At 40.0% G+C, this 24084-nt stretch overlaps 1 protein-coding gene across 1 annotated transcript in view; it reads right to left on the reverse strand.

Annotated features, from left to right (window-relative positions):
• LOC136877597 (collagen alpha-5(IV) chain) overlaps nucleotides 1-24084 on the reverse strand; it is a 570940-nt gene that overhangs the window by 184603 nt on the left and 362253 nt on the right. The window contains exons 3-10 of the mRNA XM_067151761.2: nucleotides 23021-23065; nucleotides 15960-16181; nucleotides 15600-15662; nucleotides 14303-14542; nucleotides 13825-13986; nucleotides 13619-13748; nucleotides 5568-5717; nucleotides 916-1092 (exon numbers count right to left, since the gene is read on the reverse strand). Coding sequence (XP_067007862.2) covers nucleotides 916-1092; nucleotides 5568-5717; nucleotides 13619-13748; nucleotides 13825-13986; nucleotides 14303-14542; nucleotides 15600-15662; nucleotides 15960-16181; nucleotides 23021-23065 — 1189 coding nt within the window. The remainder of the gene's footprint in view (nucleotides 1-915; nucleotides 1093-5567; nucleotides 5718-13618; nucleotides 13749-13824; nucleotides 13987-14302; nucleotides 14543-15599; nucleotides 15663-15959; nucleotides 16182-23020; nucleotides 23066-24084) is intronic.

Consider the following 24084-nt stretch of genomic DNA (forward strand, 5'->3'; position numbering starts at 1 on the left):
TAGGAGTTGGAAGGAAGCGGCCGTGGCCTTAATTAAGGTACAGCCCCAGCATTTGCCTGGTGTGAAAATGGGAAACCACGGAAAACCATTTTCAGGGCTGCCGATAGTGGGATTCGAACCTACTATCTCCCGGATGCAAGCTCACAGCCGCGCGCCTCTACGCGCACGGCCTACTCGCCCGGTATTATTATTATTATTATTATTATTATTATTATTATTATTATTATTATTATTATTATTATGATATTCGTGATGTTTAGGCATCAGGAGGTTAGAATGCTAGGTGATTTGGCTTGTAGGAAGTGTCGTCTAGACTGCTCCACCATAATGTAGCGAGAATAACATAACTTCTAGGGTTTCAATAGACCGGGCTCCTAATGATTATACGAATTTCATAGCAGAACTGTTGTCTGGGCTAGAGTGTACTTGTTACCAGCTTCAGTAAGTTTGCATTCCGCCATATAAAAGTCTAAACGTCCGGGCTGTAATTATTATCATATAATGTTACAACGATACTTAGGGGAAGAACTTAGAGCTACTTGAAGAAAATAAGAAATGTAAACAAATAATTTAGGAAAATCGGCAATCCTGTAAAACCTGCTATGTTTTCCAGAACCTTCGAACTGTACGCTTAAAAATGAAGGTCACTCATTGAAATTTGTTCATCATTTTTCTCACAGTTTCCACTACCGGAAATGGACTTATCAAATTATCTATACTCCTAGATTCTTTGTCTTGACCTACCCTTACCTGTTCTTCTCTAAAGCCTTAGGAAGACCTACGTTTCGATTCAACCTCTTACCATATGGTTAAGCACTGAAATTCTAAGTTCACTTCAAATGATATTGTACGACATTTTCTTCAATGAAACTCATTTTCATACCCTGTAAGTTTACAACTACAAAAACTGTTTACCTGCTCGTCCAGCGTCTCCTCTGTCACCCGCTAAGCCGGGACGTCCATCTCGACCAGGAAAACCGTCGAGCCCAGGGGGACCCATGATTGTAACACCAGGCACACCTTTGGGGCCTAGCACTCCTTCAGGGCCGGGTGAACCAAGTGGTCCTTGAAGACCAGGTTCTCCGGGATAACCTGCAATGCAGAGTGATGTAAAGGTTCAGTAAAACAATACAAATATCTTATATCATAAGAATCTACTTCACACAGAATTACAATTTGACTGATGAATGAATAAATGTAAGATAGAAAGAAAGAAAGAAAGAAAGAAAGAAAGAAAGAAAGAAAGAAAGAAAGAAAGAATACTCTGCTCTTCCAAAAGCGAATGGGCAGGAACTCAGTGGAGATTATTCATTTACTTCAATCATAACTAATACAGTACATGCAGTTAGTTGTTTATAATAAAAATACTGAATATATATTTAAGAAAAATATTACAAAAGCTAATTAAATTATAATTTACTTATATATATTCCATAAATACGGCTTGGGACGAACTGTATTTTTAAGAATTAATCAAATTTAGACTTTTTGAGGTATTTGCTGGCATACAGTCTACGATAACTCCTTATGCATTTCCTCCTACTAGCTACATGTACCGTCTATGTCGCAGCTTCCTTAAATTTCTTTTTCCATATTCGTCTAATAATATTACATCGTTTTGCTGTTCCGTCAAACACCGCTGATCTGCATTTAGGTGGCAGATTTTCTTTCAATTCCTTAACTAGATTTTTTTAATGATTTCAAAGAAGTTGGAAGTTTTTCGGACATCCTACTTAGTAAATTATTCCAATTCCTAACTCCTCTTCTTATTTTCCTCTTGAATTCCAACCTTATCTTCATATTGTGATCTTTCCTACCTTAAACACTCTATCCAGCTCATTTGTGTATTAACGCCATTCCAAAGCATCTCTCCACTACCTGGTCGTAACATACCGCTTAGGCAAACAGCTCGTCTCCTTGCTCCCAAGTCATCCCAGCCCGAAGTTTGCAACATTTTCGTAACACTACTCTCTCCTCGGATATCACCCAGAACAGATCGTGCTGCTTTCCTTTGGATTTTTTCCAGTTCTCAACTCAAGTAATCCTTATATGGGTCCTATACACTCGAACCATACTCTAATAATTTAGAGTCTTACCAGTGACTAATATGCCTTCTCCTTTACAGTCTCACTACAATTCGTTTTTTCCTAACAATTTGCTTTACAGATAGGTCTTATGGCGACGAAGGGACAGGAGAGGGCTAGGAGTGGGAAGGAAGCGGCCGTGACCTTAAATGAGGTAGGCCCCAGCATTCGCCGGGTGTAAAAATGGGAAACCATGAAAAACCATATTCAGGGCTGCCGACAGTGGGGTTCGAACTCATTATCTCTCGAATACTGGATACTGGCTGAACTTAAGGTACTGCAGCTACCGAGCTCGGTACTACAATCCGTAAATACCCTCATAACCTCATGACTTTATTTACAACCTCGTTACTACCCCAATGAAGATCTCTCCTTATATTAACACCTCGGTACCATGTGCGTAACGTTAGGTGGATCCGTGCCTTTAAGGGGCCGCTAATGTAACTCTGCACATAAATGATCAGGGCGGTTTGCTAGAATCAGTGTATGTTGAGGGATTGCCACTCGGTTGTATCTAGCAGCAGTTTATTGTACTGGGTGTAACACAGCACAGCTGTAAACAATGCTTGCTCTAGCCGTCTCTCGCAACACCACGACATGTTACTATCAAACGACCTTCAGCAAATTATTGACAAATAATTACAGCCATGACAACTGATATCAAAATATCATATTTCAGTTAGAAAATTAACTTTGTTAACGTATAGTGCACCTGAAATCGCACTGTGCACAGATCTCGCTAAGAATTTAACTTTTGTCACACATTTATTGGACAATAACGTATAATTCCAACAATAACTTGGTGTAGTAACAATCAGTCAACTCAATTTCGAACGGGCTTTCTTTGCACGAAGTTAATAATGAATTAGGCTTATCAGTTGTACAGTTTGATATTTTTCCAATTTTATTTGAACAGTTTTTGATTTAATTTTGTTCTTTTTTGGTTTTGGTTTTTGTATTCGAATATATTATTGTAACCGAGATTTCAGTATCATTTACAGAGTATAGTTCTGTACTTACTGAAACATGAAACCAATTAAAGTTACGTGCGAACATCTAAGTGGTCTAAGGTTGGCAGTTCAGTAGCTTAGCCGTTAAATCAAGAAGGCTGTCAAGTAAAACCTATTAAACATTACTTTTTAACCATCTTACAATAACGAATAATCCCCTTATTTATATAACTTGACAATATATTGCATTACTTCTATCTGCTGAAATTATATTTAGAGTAGTTATAGGTTTTTACATTTTATTTGAGAGGGCTCAAAATTTTATTTTGGCAGGCGGGCCCGTGTGACACTGCTCGGTACTTACAGTGAACACCGTGAGGTACTTTCCCCCTATAATTAAAAGTGAGAGGACTTTTCCTCTTGGTGAAACTTACGGCCTGACTTTTTACCCCGTTTATCATCAAACCATTCTCTGCTGTCCGTCTCACGACATTGTCTAGGCCTTTTCAAACCATGTAACTTATTTATTACTTCCCAGTTTATGGGTTGCTGAACATGACAAAGTATACCATATAGGCAGTGTTGAAAATCATAAAGAAGAGTAGTCGTTAAAATGGGTTGTAAATGTGATTGCGAATAATTTGAAGTAACCCTCTGATCGCTGATACTGATACATCTATTAAGAACGCCCAGATTTCGCAGATATTTTCCACCAAATTTAGACATTGTTCCTCTGGCGCCAATTAACAGTATAACATCTTCCTCAAAAAATATTATCTGCCATTCCAGATCTCTGTTAGCATCATTTATATGAAGGGCCAGAGAAAAAAATCCAGATAAGCCAACATTTTGTCGTAATCGAGTTAGCGGTGATGTACTGCGCATCGAGCCTAGCTCAATTCAATTTACTACATTTCGAACTTCAATTAATCGAAGCATATGATTTTATAACTTTTTATTTGTTTATATAGTAACGTCTTGCAATGACATTTCGTTTTATGAGTTCTGAAGGAAGTTGACTTACCTGATTTTTCCCCAACCCTTCATATATATTCAGTATAAAGGAAACATAAATCTCCAGTTATCTCTGGTTGCTTCCATTCTGAGTTTAATTACTTAACAAGAAGTGTAAAATAAGTTCTTTTTTTCAGTTTTACATACCTTTCTCCAGTCTGTGTATTTTTCTCTGATTCTCCTCGTTTCTTTCCAGTCTCTTATCTTTATTGCATAAAATGCATTTTTTTCGTTATTATTTTGTCTTAACGGCTTTATTCTTATTTACCCCCACAAACCACCAAATTATTGCCCTTTTAATGAACATCTCAACTCTTATCGTAATATTTTGACTTATTTTGCACACTTCTACTAATGTTCTTACTATTTTATTTTATCATTATTGTTTAACTAACTGTATTTCAATTTTTGGCCATCTTCTTTCATTATCTCCTGACATTTTTTGATAAATTTCTTTTACATCCCCATTCCTGTGTCATCTGGTAATCTCCTCACCGCCCAGAATTACAATATTGTATTATATTTGCTCTGAAGTAACTTGTGATTTCCTAAAATGACAACATTTCCGCAATAATAATTCTGTGGGGGTTATTCCTGTCGTCCTCGTCGTCATCGGCTGATACTCATATTTGAGTATTCATTTCTCTCCTGTAATTCTTTCATTGTCTGCATACTCCACGCAGATGTCTTAGCAGATCAACCCTGGCATGAAACATGCGGCCGTAGGACTTTAGCTTTTGCGAGCAACGAGTTGGATCATTACTTATTTCAACAGTAGTAGGCCTACTGTACATCGTAACATACTAAATGTAAATTATTAAGTTCATAGAAGTCTTATATCGTTTGTGCTACAACAGGGAATTTCTGTGGGTATCCACATCCTTGCTCAGAAGGTCAACGGTTATGAGGGTCCGCATTCAATCTTCGGCAGGGCCGGGATTTTCTTCTGGCTCGGCGACTGGGTGTTTGTGTTCTTCTTAATACTCATATCTTCATATACACACAGCACATCACGATACAAATAAACACAGGAACACGCAATAGTGAAAACATCCCTCCATATAGGGTTGGGAATCGGACCGTAAAACTGAGCCAAACCCTCAAATCCTCATCTAGTGCCGACCCCAAGTAATTTACAAGAAGAAGAAGAAGAAGAAGAAGAAGAAGTTGTTAAAAGGGGCCCAACATCTAGGCCATTGGCTCAGAATTATAATAATAATAATAATAATAATCATAATAATAATAATAATAATAATAATAATAATAATAATAATAATAATAATAATAATAATAATAATAATAATAATAATTGTTGTCAAAAGGGACCCAACATTTAGGCTATCGGCTCAGAAGAAGAAGAAGAAGAAGAAGAAGAAGAAGAAGAAGTAGTAGGAGGAGAAGAAGAAGAAGAAGATGCAATATTGAAAATTAATGCTACATTGTAGAACCTAAGTTAGTTTTTCTACTTTTGTTGTTTAACTTCGTTAGGGGTAACTTGTTCCAGAGGCTCAGTACTTACCGTCGTCTCCTCTTTCGCCCTTGATGGAGATGCCTTTGGGCCCGCGAGGTCCTTGTGGTCCAGGTGGCCCTGGTTCTCCCGCCGGTCCAATGTAGCCTGGAGTACCCGGCGCTCCAGGGATCCCAGATTCTCCAGGCGGCCCGGGAGGACCTGAGGAAAAAGAAAGGTTACAACTTTGTAAACAACTAATCTTCTTTGAAATGTGAACATATTTTCCTAGTTCGTATAATATCAATAAAAACACCCTTTGAATAGAAAAGTGCTCAAGAAATTGATTTACAGATTGAAATTATAACGTATATAGAATCGACGTTTTATTCAGATGAAATAGAACAACATTCAATGTAACAAACAGTCCTACATTCAGAGTTTTCTAATACAAAATGGTCCACCAGCCCCTTAAAATACATGAAGATACGCAACCCACCTAACATTATTCTTGTTCAGTTTGCTACTTGCGTGCAGCGATGTAAAATGAACCAATCATCTGCCGTTTAGTCGTGTTATAATCCATATACTGCTTAGTACGAAGCGATCTGTTGTGGTGGAATCTAAATGAGAGCTTTAGAACATGAATTAAAGATATGTCTTGAATATTAAGGGTACGGATATACGGGGCGACTTTTGAAGCGTCAGCGGTGTCGCGCCTCTTAATTATACAGCGACTTGACTTGCGACTTCTAATAGTGACACGATTTCTCGCAGTAGAGGAATGGAACTGGAAGAAGTAGCCGCTGTACTGTATTTGTACGTCATTCTGAAAGAAAGTTTGACTTGTCAAAACACCGTCATGAGACCAGCTATTCTTGCGAAAGTGTTTCTATTTCAATCATACATTTCTCCTTGTCAGTTTCAGTAGCTACTACTCTCCATGTATGACAGAACAGTATGTACAGGGTGTTCATAAATATCTCGCGCCGTTGCCATTTTATCAGCTGCTCAAGTTAGCCAATCAGATCGCTTCGCGGGCGAAGTCAAATGGGCTTTGCGCGACGATGTTGCTAAATCTGTACGTGACTTCAGAACAGTTTGACAGACATGCCGAGAAATCCTCTTTTACATAAATATTTTTGAAACGATTCACAGTTTCATTGTACCTGTGTACGGCAGTGTCTCTGTTGATACGATAACACTATGTTATGTTAAACATGTATTCTGCCTTAACTCTACGCCCGTAGAAACAGTACAACACACAGCTTATTCATTCACTCGTGCAGTTGAAGTGAACTCAATTGGTTTTATGATATACATTCACAACGTATTCCTCTGATACATGGCAGAAGCCATTACAGTCGCAGCACCTGCATCACGAACGATTTCCTGAGAGAAAGAAGTCGATAACCAAACGTTCCGGAGACTTTGAATAACGCTTGTGTGTAAAGGGGGCTCTTGGAGGGTTAGTTATTGTTTTCTTAAAGATGTTATTCGTCCCATTATCTACTTTTACGGTTTTCGGAGTTAGCTCTTGTTAGAGCGCAAATGACGTCTGGTCAAAATGAAGAGCTTGTTCTAGACGCTGTTCGAAATGTGCCTCATATTGGTACACAGGCACTTCCACAACAGAATAACATCAACCTGTTATACGAGAATTACATAACAATACATTCCATTCGTACCATTTGTAATTATTGTCAGGATCTCTGCGATGTGACTTCAACGCTTCGGGAACATTTTGTCAATGGATATTGCACAAACTGAGCAATAAGGCAGACTTTCTACCAACATTCCTGTTTTTGAATGAACCACAACTTTACAACTACTACCACATCCCACGTAAAATATCTACGCGCTAGATGTTGTACGATCAGAAAATGAAGTTGTAAAACAAGTAGCCTACGGCACGTAAGTTTCCCCTTGTAGTTGGGAAATCTTCCTCTAACAGACACGTTTGCCTTCTTATTCCTCTGAAGAAGTGAACCACGTTTGAAGCTTAGATAGCATTCACATTACATCCTAGCAATGCTCTGTTGAAAAAATCTCTGAATACACGATTTGTTATTTCCTGACTAGGAGATACAAAACTGAACTGAATTGCATGACTCTAGACATATCTGCGTAACGTTGCCATGTTTAAAAACTGTTTTAAGTACATTAAGACAGATTTTTGGCCGCCCCCGCAGTGTCGGGGTAGCATGCCTGCCTCTTACCCGAAGGTCCCGGGTTCGATTCCCAGCCAGACCAGAAATTTTTACCCGGATCAGAGGCCTGGGTCGAGGTCCACTCAGCCTACGTGATTACAGTTGAGGAGCTATATGACGGTGAGATAGCGGCCCCGGTCTAGAAAGCCAAGAATAACGGACGAGAGGATTCATCGTGCTGACTACACGGCACCTCATAATCTACAGGTCTTCGGGATGAGCACCGCTCGCTTGGTAGACCACGGCCCTTCGGGACTCTTGCGCCATGGGGTTTCGGTTTTCGTTTTAAGACGAATATCTGCCGACCCAGCGTTTTAGTGGTAGTGAGCTAGCCCTTCATCCCGAGACCCTAGATTCGATTCCCGGCCAGATTAGGGATTTTTACTTGAATTTGTGGGCTGCTTGTAAGCCTCGTTACCCTACGTAAGAACACCTGAGGAGCTATCTGAAGGTGAAAGAGCGGCCCCGGTCAGCTGAGCGGGTTAGTCGAGCTGACCGCACGTCACCTCGCAATACGCAGGCAGCGCTTGTTTGGTAGTTCAAGGCTCAACAGGGCTGTAGCACTATTGGGGAGGGGAGGGAAGACTTACTGATCATATCGTCATTTAGAAATTAACTGCATTGTAAACTGCCTTCGTTTAAATTTAAGAAGCATTCATGCGCCAGAGAGAATAAGTGTTATTATGGTTTGAGCCGAGGGGTAGATATCGTCCGCCTTCCAAATCCAAGTTGAAGGATTCGGTCCCGACTCAGTCCACTGGTATTTGAAGGTGTTCGAATTCGTCAGCCTCGTGTCGGTAGATTTACCGGAACGTAAAGGAACTCCTGTGGGACAAAATTCCGGCACCTCCGTAAACGTAAAGGTAGTCAGTGGGACGTTTAACCAGTAACATTCTTCTTCTTCTTTCATTCTTAGATTTTGGCCTATTCTGGTAAACAATTGACTTTCTGGTTAGTCCTTTTTCCTGCTCCCAGAACTTCTTCATCATTTCACTGTGGTTCGTCTTCCTTTCCTCTGACCACATGTTCTTGGACTTTTCATTTTGTTTTTCCTGGAACCCCTTGAATTTATCAATTTTTAGCTCGATACATATCTCTATTAAAGATTTCTTTTGGACTGATACTTCAGAACAGTTTCTGCAGTACGACAGTTGGCTCTATTATATAAAGTTAAGGTATGTATTCACGTTTGAAACTGCGATTTAGGTCAAAATAATCAATATTTGGCTTTTGGTGTCAAATGAAAGCCTGGAATTTCTAGTTTCCAAATATGTAAGTATCATTGACCTGAGACATACAGAAAGGCCGTAAATTGTATTTAAATGGACCACTGCGTTCATGATTTCTCTGCTCCGGGGGCGTGGTCAGGTGCTAACATTCACTAGCTTTCCATACTCTAGGAGATTTTTCTACATAATTACATTTCAATACATTGCACTGGTGTTTCCCCACGTAGTACCTTTGTGAACCAAAAGATAGCATTGGTTGTCATATGATATATCTCTGGTGAAGGAATGTTGAATCTTGCATAAATGCTGTGCAATCCAACTATGAATGCCATGTGCTGTGTTATTTGTGTTTATATTGAGTAACTAACTTCTGCTAAGTGAACAATGGGTAGTAATAGACATAGTGGCTATAAAAGAAAGCGCCGTTGCTATGGAAATAAGTATACAATGAATAAACGAAATATTACTGAGACAGTAGTCCAAAATGAGAACAATAAAAATAAACTTCTCAATGTCAGTAGTGCTTCTGAGTCTAAAACTTTCTACTTCGCATTATGACAGTAATTGTGGTGATTCTCAAGGTAGTTTTAACATTATATTTAGTGTGGAATTTGTAGAAAAAATGTTATATTTGCTGGTATGTCCTGTCTGTATGAAATGTGGATCAATATCGCTGAAAAACTTCTGTAAACAAATTGGGCTTTTCTTGTTAGTTTGGTGTGTAGTAGTAGTGATTTTCAATCTGAACCTTAGTGTACATCATGGAGAATTGGTCACATTCCTGAAACTAATAGAATTGTGTATGGGATGCGCTTAAATGGTTGTGGGCGAAGTGAAGCAAGAAAATTTTCGTATATTTTGAATTTACCTTCACCGCCCGCACCTGCAGTATATACTGAACATGTCAAGATTCTGGCTGAAGTTACCACTGAAAGTATCTGAGGAAGAAAACGATTCAAAGAGGACAAAATACTACAATAAGAGGGACCTACTTATGCATCAAACCAAACCAAACCCACTGGCACTACAGCCCTTGAAGGGCGTTGGCCTACCAAGCGACCGCTGCTCAGCCCGAAGGCCTGCGGATTTCGAGGTGTCGTGTGGTTAGCATGAAGCATCCTCTCTGTTGTTATTCTTCGCTTTCTAGACCAGGGCCGCTATCTCACCGTCAGGTAGCTCCTCAATTCTAATCACGTAGGCTGAGTGGATCTCTAACCAGCCCTCAGGTCCAGGTAAAATTCCCTGATCTGGCCGGGAATCGAACCCGAGGCCTCCGGCTAAGAGGTAGGCACACTACTCCCACACGACTGGACCGGCCCTTATGCGTCAGGAGGGTTTTAATTAGCCAAAGTAAGTAACTTCAATCCCGAAATAAACTTCCAAGTTCAAGTTCAATTTTCCACACAGTGAATTTCTCCAGAGTTTTCATATTTCAAAAAATCATAACGTCATCAAATTTTAAGTTATAGAATACATTGATATGTCAAATTGAAGCTTATTAAAAGTAGAATGTTTTGAACTAAACATAATAATAAATAAGACTATAATAAGAAGGTACCAAATGAAAAAAACAAATCTAAATATTCTAAAATTTTGACCGCCATGAAAAATATATTATAAAAAATATGATATCAATAAATTCTTAAATTCTGTTTAGTTCATCACATTATATGCATTATTAGGATGAATTATGCGCAAAAATAATTGGAATTGAACTATTTTCCAGGAAGCTATGATTTTTGGAAATTAATGCAAAATTTTGGGGTTTTTGTCAATTATTTAGGAAACGGTACCTTAAGTGTGAAATTTTTATAGTGTAAATATCTTCCGTAAATGCAAGTATTTCATTGTAAAAATTTCAAAAACATTGATAAAATAGTACAGATTTTGGTCCGAAACGTGAATACATACCTTAAATTCTATAAGCCTTGTCTCATTGCAATGCGCTTGGAGGATAGTAAGTTCCTAAGTGTCACGATTGTGGCACTTCTATTCATTTTCATTTTGTACAGAGGCATCCCGGTTGGTGTTCAACTCTTAAGAAGTTGGTCAGTGTGAGCAAGTTGATCTTGTCCATGGTCTGTTAAAATACGGTGTAGTCTACACTTTCGTAGACTACCTCATCCCCAGGTAAACCTTGAAGAAAGCAATTCTTGATTTCAATAATCATTAGCGACAGCAAACGTTTCTCTTTCTTTAAGTTTCTGAGCGGTGACAGTTGTGCAAATAGATCTTCTATTTGTGGGTACATTTTAAGCTATCATAATCATCGTTCTAGTCCTGACTTCTAGTTCTAAAAGCCTTGTCGAAAATTCTATTTCTGGATTCAGAGTGCGCATGTTCCACATAGTTTCTTTTCTTCTGTAGTGCATACATTGAGACAAGATTAGCATTTCCTCATTTTCCTTGTGTAAACCACTTCTAGAATTTCCTTGACTTGCGAAAAACGCCTGAACTCGAATTGAAGTAAGCTTTCCTTGAGAAGGGAATGTTACAATTGATGGGCTATTTTAATCTTCTTCATAGCAGTCGGAGGCTATACAGCTACGGGCCTCGTTGCGCGCATGACGTTAGAACGCGCTTATGCATCATAGTCTTAAAATATAGTGCAGGTTTGGCTATTTTGTAAGGGATTTCACTACTGGACGTTTCAAACCGAGTGAACTTATAACGACAACTTCAGAACACGTTTTGAGAATTATATTGTGTCCACTTGCTTATGTGAAGCTCTCCATTTTCATATTTCTTTCTTAAACTTTCTTCATCAACTTCTTTTTTCTTCCTATCTGGATGTAAACGTACTTCGATTTCTCTCTTTCACAACACCCTACTTCGACATACTCGTTCATGAAAAGTTCTGTTCTCAGATTAATGTAAGTTTCTCAAATTTACATCAATACAAAAGGAGCTCTCATATAAGTCGCTTATGGAACTAGAGAAGGTCGGAACACAAAAATTTTGGATAATTTTAGGAACAAATAAAAACCTTTATTATAACACAGAAAGGATTGTAAAATAGTTTTATAGTAACAGCGATTGTAATAAGAGTAGATTTATATACAAAAGTTATCCCTTATTATGTTATATGACATGAAAAAGTACACAAAAAGGAGTGCAGTTCCGTAGGCCTACTGGCCATTTCTAGAGGCCTGCATACGCTGGTTTAGACACGGTCCGACTTCAACTGGTCAGCACACTGTTAGAAGTGAAATCAAACGATTCATACATCTGGTTCATCTCCATCCTTGTAATTCTATTGAGTAAACATTTTAATTTTCTCTCCGTTATTCTTTTAAAAGTAAGCACTGGATGTTAAAGTAAGTTACTGCTCGCCATAATCACCCCGCATTCCCTTCACGCCAGGTCGATTCATGTAGTCAACAATATTGCATTTCCTAATTTCACTGTAGAGAATAACTCCCGAAATAAACATATTTTCTGAATGAATATGTAATTCTAATTTCCTAATAGTGTTGTAAATTGTGTATTCAAAGCATTTTGGGCTTCAAAAATACCAAATAACTTCTAGTTACCTTTAAAAACAATCGTTTGATGCCATGTTTGCTACCCCCGACTACATTTTCTAATCGTATCATCGTCCATTTTCAAACAAAACACTGCCTCCTCTTAATGTGCATCTCTGAAGAGAAGCGAGATCAAGAGAGAACGAAAAAAAGAACGCATTCCTTCGGAAATTGTGTTATGCTAAATTTATTTACGATATACCAGGTGAATGCATACGTCTTTTTCGGTTTCACTAAGAGATGGCGCCAGCGAACAGTACGCAGCGTATGAATTTCACACATACGTCAGTTTGTTCTTCTGACATTAACCACCAACACACACAAGTTGAGTCCGCCAAACACTAGCGCCTGTATCGTTCATTGATCATGTCGACGTTTGTGCCTGAAAAAGACCATTTGCGGCACGCAATGCTTTTCTTACTTAATCAAAAGGAAAAGGTTGTGGAAAGTCATCGTTTGTTGGTAGAAACATATGGTGAATACGCTCCGTCGATTAGAACATGTGACACATGCTTTGTGTCTGGTGGGACCAGAGCGGCGGTATTGTGTATTATGAACTCTTGAAGCCTGGCGAAACCGTTAATGCACAACGCAATCGCTAACACATGATTAATTTAAATCACGCATTGATCGAAAGACGACCGGATTGGGCCAGAAGACACGGCAAAGTGATTTTCTTACACGACAATGCGCCGTCTCACACAACAAAACCAGTAAGGACATCTTGAAATCGCTTGGATGGGACGTCCTTCCGTACCCGCCATACTCTCCCGACCTGGCGCCATCTATCACCTCTTCGCATCAATGGGGCACGCCCTCGCAGAGCAGCACTTCAGCAATTTCGAGAAAGTTGGAAAATGGCTTGACGAACGGTTTGCCGTAAAAGACAAGCAGTTTTTCTGGCATGGTACTCATAACTTACCTGAAAGATGGGCGAAGTGTGTAGACGCCGATGGTCAATATTTAGAATAAACAAAAAATTATTTTCCCTTGAAAATTACGTGTTTTCTTTACCACAAAACTCGGCATAAATTATGCATACATCTGATACATTTCTCAAAGGAACGTTTCTCGGTAAATGGTGGGGGGAAGTCGATAACCTCATTGGGTGGCATCAAATGAAAGTAAATGAGAGTATATTTAATACCAGCAATACTTACCCAAAGGTCCTTGTGGGCCGATGACTCCAAATTTGCCATCTTCATCCAGGGTTGGGTCGTATATTCCCTGCTCACCCTCAGGACCTTGAACTCCAGGAAGACCAGACCGACCTGGTTCACCATGAGCACCCTATGCACATAAAAACAATAATTGCAATACGAAGGGCACTCTGTTGTAGTTCACTAACACACATGTGAGTACGGACCTTTTCACCGTCAAAGCCTGGGAGTCCACTGTATCCAGGAGCGCCCTTGGCTCCTTTGGGTCCACTAGGTCCACTGGGTCCATCTCGACCTTGCTTCCCTCGCTGGCCGTCCCTGCCCTGCTCGCCTTTCATTCCTTTCACACCAGGGAAACCCGGCTGGCCCTAAACACACCATTCACACATCTTTTGTTAGGCATAAAGGCTGTAAGACTGACCTTACTGAATACTATTTGTAAAAACTTATTGTTGTGGAACATTTTGGAGAGTAGCGATGTCATCGGTTAACTGTTCAAATACTGAATATTGAAGAATTTCCATAATAATCTATGTAACATGAAAATTACTTTCTATATCGTTCATTAATGTATAACTGTTTTTAAAGTAAGCTGAATCGATTAATCTTATAGGCACTCTTTATTATTAGCAAATTAAATAAGTTATGAAAGGAAGAAAGGAATAAGAAAGTGAAAGCACTTACAGATGGTCCCTTGTCGCCTGTTTCTCCTTTCAGTCCAGAGAGACCGATGTCACCAGGACGACCTTTGTCTCCTGGATATCCCTTCTGTGGTACCGTGCCATTCCGAATCCTCCAGCCTAGGAAGGCAGGAGGTCCAGGCTCCCCCTGCTCGCCGTAATCACCCCGCATTCCCCTCACGCCAGGTTGATAGTCCCCGGCCTCGCCTTTTATACCAGGAATTCCAGGAGGACCTTCTAATCCCTGTGAAGTCAAAACACCAGGCATACATTAATGTGTAACAGAAATATGTTACACTGATCACCTAGTAAACTTTCTGTTCATTGATCATCAGAGTATGGAAAATAAGCAATGTTGCAAAGCTGCGCTAGCTACCAGCGTCTTTGAAATGTCTGGGAATCCAACTGAAGAGCCCACTGCTACACTGGGAAGAAACGTTGATAATATCACATTTGAAAACACCTCATTTGATATTCGCAATCAATGGAAGTAAACTATGGTTTCCTTTTGGGAACTTATATTTTAGTATAGATGTTAGTCATGTTCAAGGATTCTCTAGACCGATGCAAAATTACGTAGGGAGAGCTGCATAAATAGCAGGGGATTTTAAATACCGCACTCCCATTGTTTATGCAAGTATATTTACGAAATCGTCGAACGGCATGTATGATCTAACCTATTACCGCGTAAAAATCAGTTGTCAACGACCAGCTGCTCCTCTCTGCCCTAGTACTAATACACTGAAAGAACAGACTTAAGGACAACAAAGCACACGGAGATTTCTATGAAGAATTACAGTAGTCGCTGTTGCTAGTAGAGTGTTTTCAATGCTGATGGTGAACGGAGAAAAGGCTGACAAGGAGGAAACCGTTCCGTGTTTACGGCTGAGGGAATGCTTCAGATCAGCTGTAAGGGAGTCCAAGGTGTGCTTGTTTGCTGCGGCACCATACTTCAACTGATAGAGCATCTGACGCGAAATCAGAAGGGTGTGGATTTGGTTCCCATTTGTGGTCAGTTGGCAATTTTTATTCTGTACTTACCATCTCTTCGGCGTAATGAGTATAAAGGTTTGTTTAGTGTACAATGCAGTCGCGAAAACTAAATATTCCATTAAAATTCAACTGCTGAATATCTCGATTTCAAGGAAGTTAGCCGGATATATACTGCAAGTTCTGCATAGTCATGTATACGTAAGTCCTGGTAACTTACTGGGCTGAAATACTATATATATATTTGATTTCAAAATGCATATTTGTACTGAAAATAATATAGTTTGTTGTAAAGGGCTGTGCAAACTCACCCAGTCTCCTGGCTCCCCCTGTGGACCGGGTGGTCCGCGAGGTCCTTCTTGGCTTGAAAATCCCTGGAAACAGAAGGTATCATTGAGTAACATGACGTCCCTGTTTCAATAAACATAAGTTATGGACGTTAATGTACATCAAACATAGGAAGCAGAGAATGGGGGATAGAAACAGACAAAGCGCAAACAAAATAACAGCGGAGTGAGGTAAGGAAGAATAAGACAAGGGAGAGACTCCTACTGGAATAAAAGTCAGTCAGATTAATCTAGCACTCTAACCTTGATAAGATAAAACTAGGATTTATCTGAGAAAATCTGTTGTACGAGTTGTGATTTATAGAGACAGAAATAGGCACTTACCTGTAGTCCAGGTAATCCTGCATCTCCTTGGTCTCCTTTTACTCCTCTGGTGTTCACACCTCCTTCACCGGGATCTCCTCTAGCCCCAGGGTTCCCTTGGGCTCCAATGGGACCTCTTGGGCCAGGCAGACCGCCTATACCAGGCCCTCCGTCACATCCATCAGTACCATTGCAACCGTCGAGACCAGGTAAACCAGGCAAACCAGGAGAACCAAGCAAACCCTGGGCAAAAATACAGAATGTAAAACACTAAGTACAAGGAACATTCAGGAAGTGATCATGTTATCTCGGATGAAGCTTTCTTAACTTGTCTCATTTGATAGCAGACGTAGAAATGCTACTTTCTACGGTCTTACAGCGCCGCGATTTTGAGATATCAAAGTTCAAAATTTATCATTCCAAGCTCACATCTCTTGAAAATCTCGTAAAGTGTAGATAAAATAGGTCAATTTCTTTCCTCTTCGTAATATTGTCTCAAGAAGTACCACGAACGGAGAGAAGTCATATCTTATTATCCAGACAACCAAAACGTATTGTGCCCCGTGATATCAGCTACAAATGTGAAGTACTAATTGGTGGTCGTTTAGCGTATCATGTTTGTTCGGCGGAACATTGACAGGATAGTCAACCCCCTAGACCAGGGATGGCGAACCTTTTCCAACTAGTGTGCCATTTTAAGTCTGGTTTATTATTCTCAACTGTTGACTGTGCCACTTGTTATTTTCCTTTAAGGAATGCCTACAACCTACAACACCCCTCCCACCCCGCAAGTTCCTTTCCAAATTCACAATTATGTTTCATAATATGCTATTTATTTAATTTATTTACTGATTTATTTATATTTATTTATTTATTTATTTATTTTGTAAATACATTTGATTGCATCTTCCGTGGTCGTATTTTACAAATACTCAAAAAAACTTAAATATGTAAGTTTTGAGAGTACATATTATTATTTGTAAATAAATAAATAAATAATAATTTCCCTTTGTAGCACACTTCGTCATTAAATATTGTTACCGAGCGAATTGGCCGCGCGGTTAGGAGCGCGCAGCTCTGAGCTTGCATCCGGTAGATAGTGCTTCCAGTCCCACTGTCGGCAGCCCTGAAGACGGTTTCCCGTGATTTCCCATTTTCGCACCAGATAAATGCTGAGGCTGTATCTCAATTAAGGTCACAGCGGTTTCCTTCCCACTCGGAAGCCTTTCCTATCTCATCGTCGCCATAAGATCCATCTGTGTCGGTGTGACATAAAACAATTTGTAAAAAGATAAATATTATTAGATATCCAAACACGAATATTGCCAATGGACTTCACTTCCTCCACAATTTAACTAATTTCCATCTCATCACATTTCCGAAAGGAAATCAGAAAGAACAGCTATCCTTGCTTTTAAGGTCACATCCATGCTTTCATCAAAACATACTGCATACATCTGAGAGTTATCCAAATTAGTTTTCAATTCCTGCGAAACTTCACTCATTCTTATTATTCTATCCTTGACAGCAGTTCACTTGGCTGGCATTCCTTTCATTCTCTTGAGTATTTGTTGTTTGTTAGGGAAGTTTTCAAATAATGTGTCGGACATGGAAGTTTATTTCAAGAACTCGCCGTCAGAAAGCGGTTTCCCATGCATGTCGTAGGCCTACTATGCAGTGAGACAGATGGAAACAGCCGCATTGATATTATTCCTCGGCCGAAAATATGATACAAAAGAACTAGTTTGTTTTGTGTAATGTTCGATATTTTGTGACACGAACTCTCTTCTTTCTTCATTTGGCATGGAACAAACATTTGAATCATTAGTCTCGAAATGGCGCTTTACATTAAATGTGAGGCGTACAATTGTTTTCGAACACAGGCAACATATCTTTCTAACAGTCTGAATTCCCTTGTCCACTGTTCTTGAAAAATCCAGTCACTACCTTTGTTAAGTTTCTGTTCTTTTCGGCACCGAAAACTTGTTTGCGAGGTCCGTATACAAAACCACCAGAAAACGACACTGTTATCTCAGTTGACTTTCGGACCTGTCAGTGAAGCAGTGTTTCCATATTGCACATCCGGACGGAACTAATATTTAGATTTTCGATATTTATTTCTTACACGTGAAACACTATAAGGTATGTATTGTCTGAGGTACAAGACGTATATAAAACATTATTATGTTCATGTGGTGTGCCACCGAAATCGTGTTCGCGTGTCACCTAGTGACACGCGTGGCATAGGTTCGCCATCCCTGCCCTAGACTATTTCACTTTATAATATCGTGTGGCTATTGCTAGCTTGGTGTAGCCCTTGTAAGGCAGAACCTCCGAAGAGGATGAGCAACGTCTGCCATATATAGGGAACTTCGTATGTGGAAGATAGTACTGAGTGTACTTGTCGCAAAAATGTTGGAGAAAACAGAAATACCCAGTCCCTGAGCCAAAGGAATATAGAATTTAAGATTAAAATTCCTATATCCAAAGAAGAATCGAACCCAGGGCCCAAGAATCGAAGGCCAAGATCATGACCATTCAGCCATGGAGCTGGACCAGTGACACGTTGATAATAATAATAATAATAATAATAATAATAGTAATAATAATAATAATGAGAGCTCGTGCAGTAGTAGGTTAGAATATGAACTTATTTGGCGAGTAGCAAATGTCGTCTAGCCCACCCTAAGGTCATATAGAGAGAGTTGCATAAGTTATAGGGGTTCAATAGCTTGTAAAGCAAGAGTCAAACTTGAGTCTGTTAGAAGGACTTTCAACATTGAGAGATGAGTCCGCCAAATAGATTCCATATCTACTAAGCCATTCACTTGTCTTTTGGAACATCTGGTTCGAGACTTGGACAGAGATGAAAAAATACGGCGTCTCTCCGTCCGTCACTGACAGACTCGAAGTTGGTAGAACTGTTTTAGTCGGGGACCAAAGGAGGTATGGTCCAAGAAGTGGAAATGGACTGGGTACTTAGCAAAATGTGGACGTCCACTGTCTGGTTGGTGAGTTCTAGTGAGGACAATTGTGCATGGGAACTGTCCAAGACAGGAGAACCTGGAAGACGACGGGGAAGGACTTTGCTTCAAAAGAGAAACAGGCTGTGATGATGAATAGCTCATACCCCTAATGCTTGTGCAAATCGCATTGCAGAAACCCTATGCAGGCTGGGAAATACCTGCTATTCGCTTAAATAATGCAGCATTCTAACATATTACTAAATAATAATAATAATAATAAAGTGCGGTCTTGACTTCCTGAATTGAAGTCTGAACTATTTGAAATCAGTTTCAAAACCCATCCTCAGTAACTTCTAGCGCTACTCTAGTTGACTACAAGTGACTCACTTTGTAATTAGTACACCTATCCGTTTACATTCATTGATGTATAAACTGAACTTTTTTGTATAAAGACTCACTGTATACGCAAAAAGTATTTGGTAACAATAATCGTACAACATATCCATAAAGCAGTACTCCTCAGGAAGTATTATATAAATGCACTAAAAATTAATCGTCAGAAAGTCGAAAAATTTAAGAAACGAGTTTTACACTTTTGGAGGTGCACATAGCCCCGAGATTTACTCAGCCTACACCAAAATGAGTAATAGGTTAATTACTGGGGACAAAGGCGGCCGGACGCAGAGCTAACCACTCTACCACACCAAGTGCCGAAGTTACGAATAGTGGAAGCCTCTACCTTCCACCACTCTCAGGGCCTTCATGGCCTGTACGGAGATGACTTTGCTGTTTTGCTATACCAAAAACGAACACACGTCTGACATCACTTTAGATTCACAGTGAAAGGTAAGTCTGCAAGTCTTCTGTCTTGCGTGACGCCCATCTTAGGATTGTCTTGAAAGAACTAACGTTTCACAATAGGAGGATTCAGTGCCATCCCATTCCTTTTGAAGGGCATTCTATTAATTAGCAAAGCCAATGTGTTCCTTCCTTCCGGCTTTGGGTCGCGCTTGTGCTCGGAGACTTTCAAATTTTTTCATTCAATCAATTTCTGTGTCAGGAAGTGTACATATAAAACCCAGTAAAATAAGTGAAAGAAATAAACTATAAAAATATTTCCTTTTCGAAGCCAATTACGCCATCACCCAAATTTTCCAGATAATAATGTTGGTTTTCTTTACGAAATGACTAATTATGACGTATTTAATTATGGATATGGAATAAATACTACTTAACGTCGTCTCATTGAGTAATTTAACGGAATTAAGATGTCCATAGGAGTGAGTATATAAATAACCTACAACCAGTTCCTGCAGCCTTGTAAGAACAGAGATCATCTGTTACCCGGTGAAGAAGCAAACAATGCAACACGGAGTACAGTAGACTGCCCAGCAACGAATCCATGTGATTTATACGATTATTATATCAGTCCGATAATTAAGGGGCAGATGTAGACTAGCGACAGCCACACAAAATTATATATCCTCGCAATTACAGAGTAGGTCCAAAGGAGCGCAGGATTCCCACAAATCTTCTCCAGTAGCGATGTATTTTTGTATATTCCTTCCAGTCTTTGCTAACGTCCATCTTTCGAATGTACTCTTGTATCCAATTCCGTCATCTTACTTGAGGACGATAAAGTGATCTTTCATCAGGTTTGAAATCTGGAATAGCTTTCGGACAATGACGGTTTCCCTCTTAGCAACATGTCGCGTCAGTGGAGTAGTTTGATTTACAGAAACCCAACGATGTCTGCATCTTAGTACATTTACTCACGTTTGGTTTTGTGCCTTATTCCTCACTCTCCTGTTCCTGCATGTTTCATAGGATCATAAATACTTCGAAGTATCCTCCCCTCAAACACTCGAAGTTCATCGATATCTTGCTTCCGTATACTTAGGTCTGTCAACTATACAAAAAAACGAAAATAATCTGGGTTTTATACAATATAATTTTGAGATTTTTTGATAGGTCGCATGATTCTGAAGCTGTAGTAGTAGCAATTTCCACCTTGCAGACGTGACTTGATTTCCTCTTCTAGTAATTTGTTTTCAGTACACAGTGAGCCTAGGTATTTGAAATGTACTCTCTTGCACCCCTTATTTCTAAGGTGCAAGGCTGACATTCCTTCAGTTATATCGAGTCGCTTGCGGGTTTGCAAGAAGTATTCTTTATTTTCTTCCTTATAAATAAATTAAACTTCTTAGATGCTCATAGATTTCAGTTCTTCCATGTGACTTATTTGAGCACCACATTGTCTGCATACTCTAGGAAAAAACCCGGCGGCCACTGAAATTGAGCAGTTGAACTTACAGAATGATCTTCTCAATAACAAGGTAGAATAATAGTGGTAATAAACCATCTCGTTACGGGAGTTGTGGTTTTTAATATCAAAACTCTGTTATATCATTACAGGGATGCCGTTAATCATAAAGGTATCTGAATCTAGACATGATAATAAGCTTTTGAGATTTTGCCATGTCAGAAAACAAGGTGAAGTTCTTTACGTTTTCGCAGAAATCCTTTGCGAAATGTAAATAATTTCGCCTTGTTTTCTTGATAAGGCAAAATCCCAAAAGGTTGTTATCATGTCTACAATTCGAGACCGTGACATCATCAATCTAAATATCTGAATCTAATCGGAGAAGTCCATTCTATGCATACGTAGAGGGAGAATTAATTGTAAGTTACCGATAGCGATTAATGATAATAGTTTTCAATTTGTGTATTGCAAGCACAATATGGAGGTGGTGTTGGGTTAAAGTTGTCATTCCATACCCGGACAGGGGTATGGCGGACCTCCTACACGGTAACGCCGCGGAAAAGGCAAGGAGGGTGCGAGTGTGGCCTAAAATAGGAACTGTCCCCACATTCGCCTAAGTGCAGGAGAATGGAGAACTACGGCAAACACCTCCACCTCCCGAATGTAGAGCTGCAACCAGCCGCTGTTTAGCCGAAGCATACTCTACTCGATATTCCGTAAGGAGTTGAGCAAAGAGATTATTAGGAATTGTTGTAGAATATAAGTGTCTTCTCTTCTTTGTTCGAGGACGTCCGGTATTTGCAAGGCTTGATACGAACTTTTCGTTTATATTATTACGTTCAATGTGTCATGCTTTATAACATGAAGAAGGCGTATGATATAAAGATGTGAGCAGCAAGTGCACCCGGTGAAGCGTAATGTAAGGACTTATAGATTGATGAGATGTGCGCATGTATTTCAATAAGGAGTGTTAACTGAAACGCGAGAAGAAGTCGCGAAGAGCGTGCCCAGGGCATTAGCGAGTTGAACCTAACTAACGAGCCATTAAGACGGCTGGACCGGCCTTGGACACCATAAGACAGCTTCCTGTCTTCGCAACGGAACTGGCTCCCATATAGCCAGAGATATATGGGGTTGTTGTTGTTGTTGTTATTTGGATCATCAGTCCATAGACTGATTTGTTGCAGCCTGCCATGCCGCCCTATCCCGTGCTAACATTTTAATTTCTACGTAACTGCTACATCCCACATCTACTCTAATCTCCTTGATATACCCTTACTATTCTTACCGCCTACAGTTCCCTTAAAACGTATTTATCAAGTCCTAGGTTTCTTCAGTTGCTAGCATGAATCAAAGATACCCTCGAAGAGCGATTTACTTCTCCGCAAAGGCCCCCTCTAATCTAATATTCAGTTGACATCGAATACTTCTTTTGTATCCACTATGTCCCTAGTTGGTGCAGTTAACATTACCACCTACATAGTACTCTTTTGGTGAAAAGACTGCATCTCTGTTAGAAATGACAACAGTAAGGGAGTTAAAATCTGAGTACCATGCTGCGCTTGTACATAAAGGATAGAGGAATGTGCTTCAAGAATAGAATGCGCACCGATTGTACGTGTACGGATTTTGAATTCACAGCACGCCCATTTCAATCAAAAAGTGGAGAAGGTCCTCTTATAAAATTGGCCAATTCAATTAGCTGTCTTTCCCTGAATTCCGAATCCACATTTCTGCCGAAAATTACAGAAAGGACCTGATTTTAGTGATCTATTTGGTTTGCTGTCAAACACCGTTCTGAATGTGAGCCTATTTTCTAGAAGATGAAAGCTGGATGCTGTTGTTAAACTTACCGGAATGCCAGGAGCTCCTTGTAAACCAGGTACACCAGGGTCGCCCTAGAAACAGAGAACATTCATATAGTTCAGCTCAACGGGAGAGGGAAGACGTCTGCAGCACAGAAATACCGGGGGAAAGTGGTTCGGTGTACTTACAGCGAGGATAATACAGTACCTGTTCACCTCTTGCTTCGTGCCAGGAAGTTGATGTGGTATCTGCAACACTTAAAATAACATTAGTCGAATGAAATTTAATCAAGGTGGGACTACACACACTGCAAGTGTATTTTTTTACGAAATATATTTATAGACTCAGTACAGCATTTCAGGGAGGTGCGCTACATTTTGACGAGACATACACCAAATCAGACGTATGTACACTGACGTGCATTAATAACTAGTGGCCAGAAATATTAATTTCAGGCAAGGAAATCTATACAGCCTTTCAGAACTTTCAGTACCGGATTACACTCTTTATCATTGGTCAGAGCAAACATGCATACATGTACACACCTGAAGAGCGAGGGGAGACACAGAGAACGAACACAGACATGTCAACTCACTGAGTGTACTACTACAGTATTACGAAACATTTTCATTCCTCCCCTGAAGGGGGAGGCGGGCCTCTTAGACGGTTACGCCGTCTCTCAGGCCGGGAGATTTGTTGCGGTGAAGGAGATGTGCGGAGAGGGTGAGGTGGTGGGCGGCCGTGGCCTATACTACGAACTGTTCCGGCATTCGCCTTAGTGCAGGAGAGTGGAAAACCACGGAAAACCATTCTCAGGACAGCCGACGGGCGAGGCCAGGCGAGAAATGCAGCACTGTGCCCCAGGCCCGTCTCCCGAATGCAGAGGCGTAGAGCCACGGTAGAGCCGTGACCACCTCTCCTCTGCTCGGTTGGCCGGTCAGAGTAGAGAGCATATGGGACAACAACCCACTCTGCATCTACCGACCCACTGAGTGTCAAATTCTCCTGTTTCTATGTAATCCTTGTGTGCAGAAATGTTAGCGATCTCGACCCTAAATGACATTGCACTCAACCACTGTAAGAAAGAATGGCCCTTACTTTCACCAATATA

Source organism: Anabrus simplex, chromosome 7 (genome assembly GCF_040414725.1).
Source record: "Anabrus simplex isolate iqAnaSimp1 chromosome 7, ASM4041472v1, whole genome shotgun sequence".
NCBI lineage: Eukaryota > Metazoa > Arthropoda > Insecta > Orthoptera > Tettigoniidae > Anabrus > Anabrus simplex.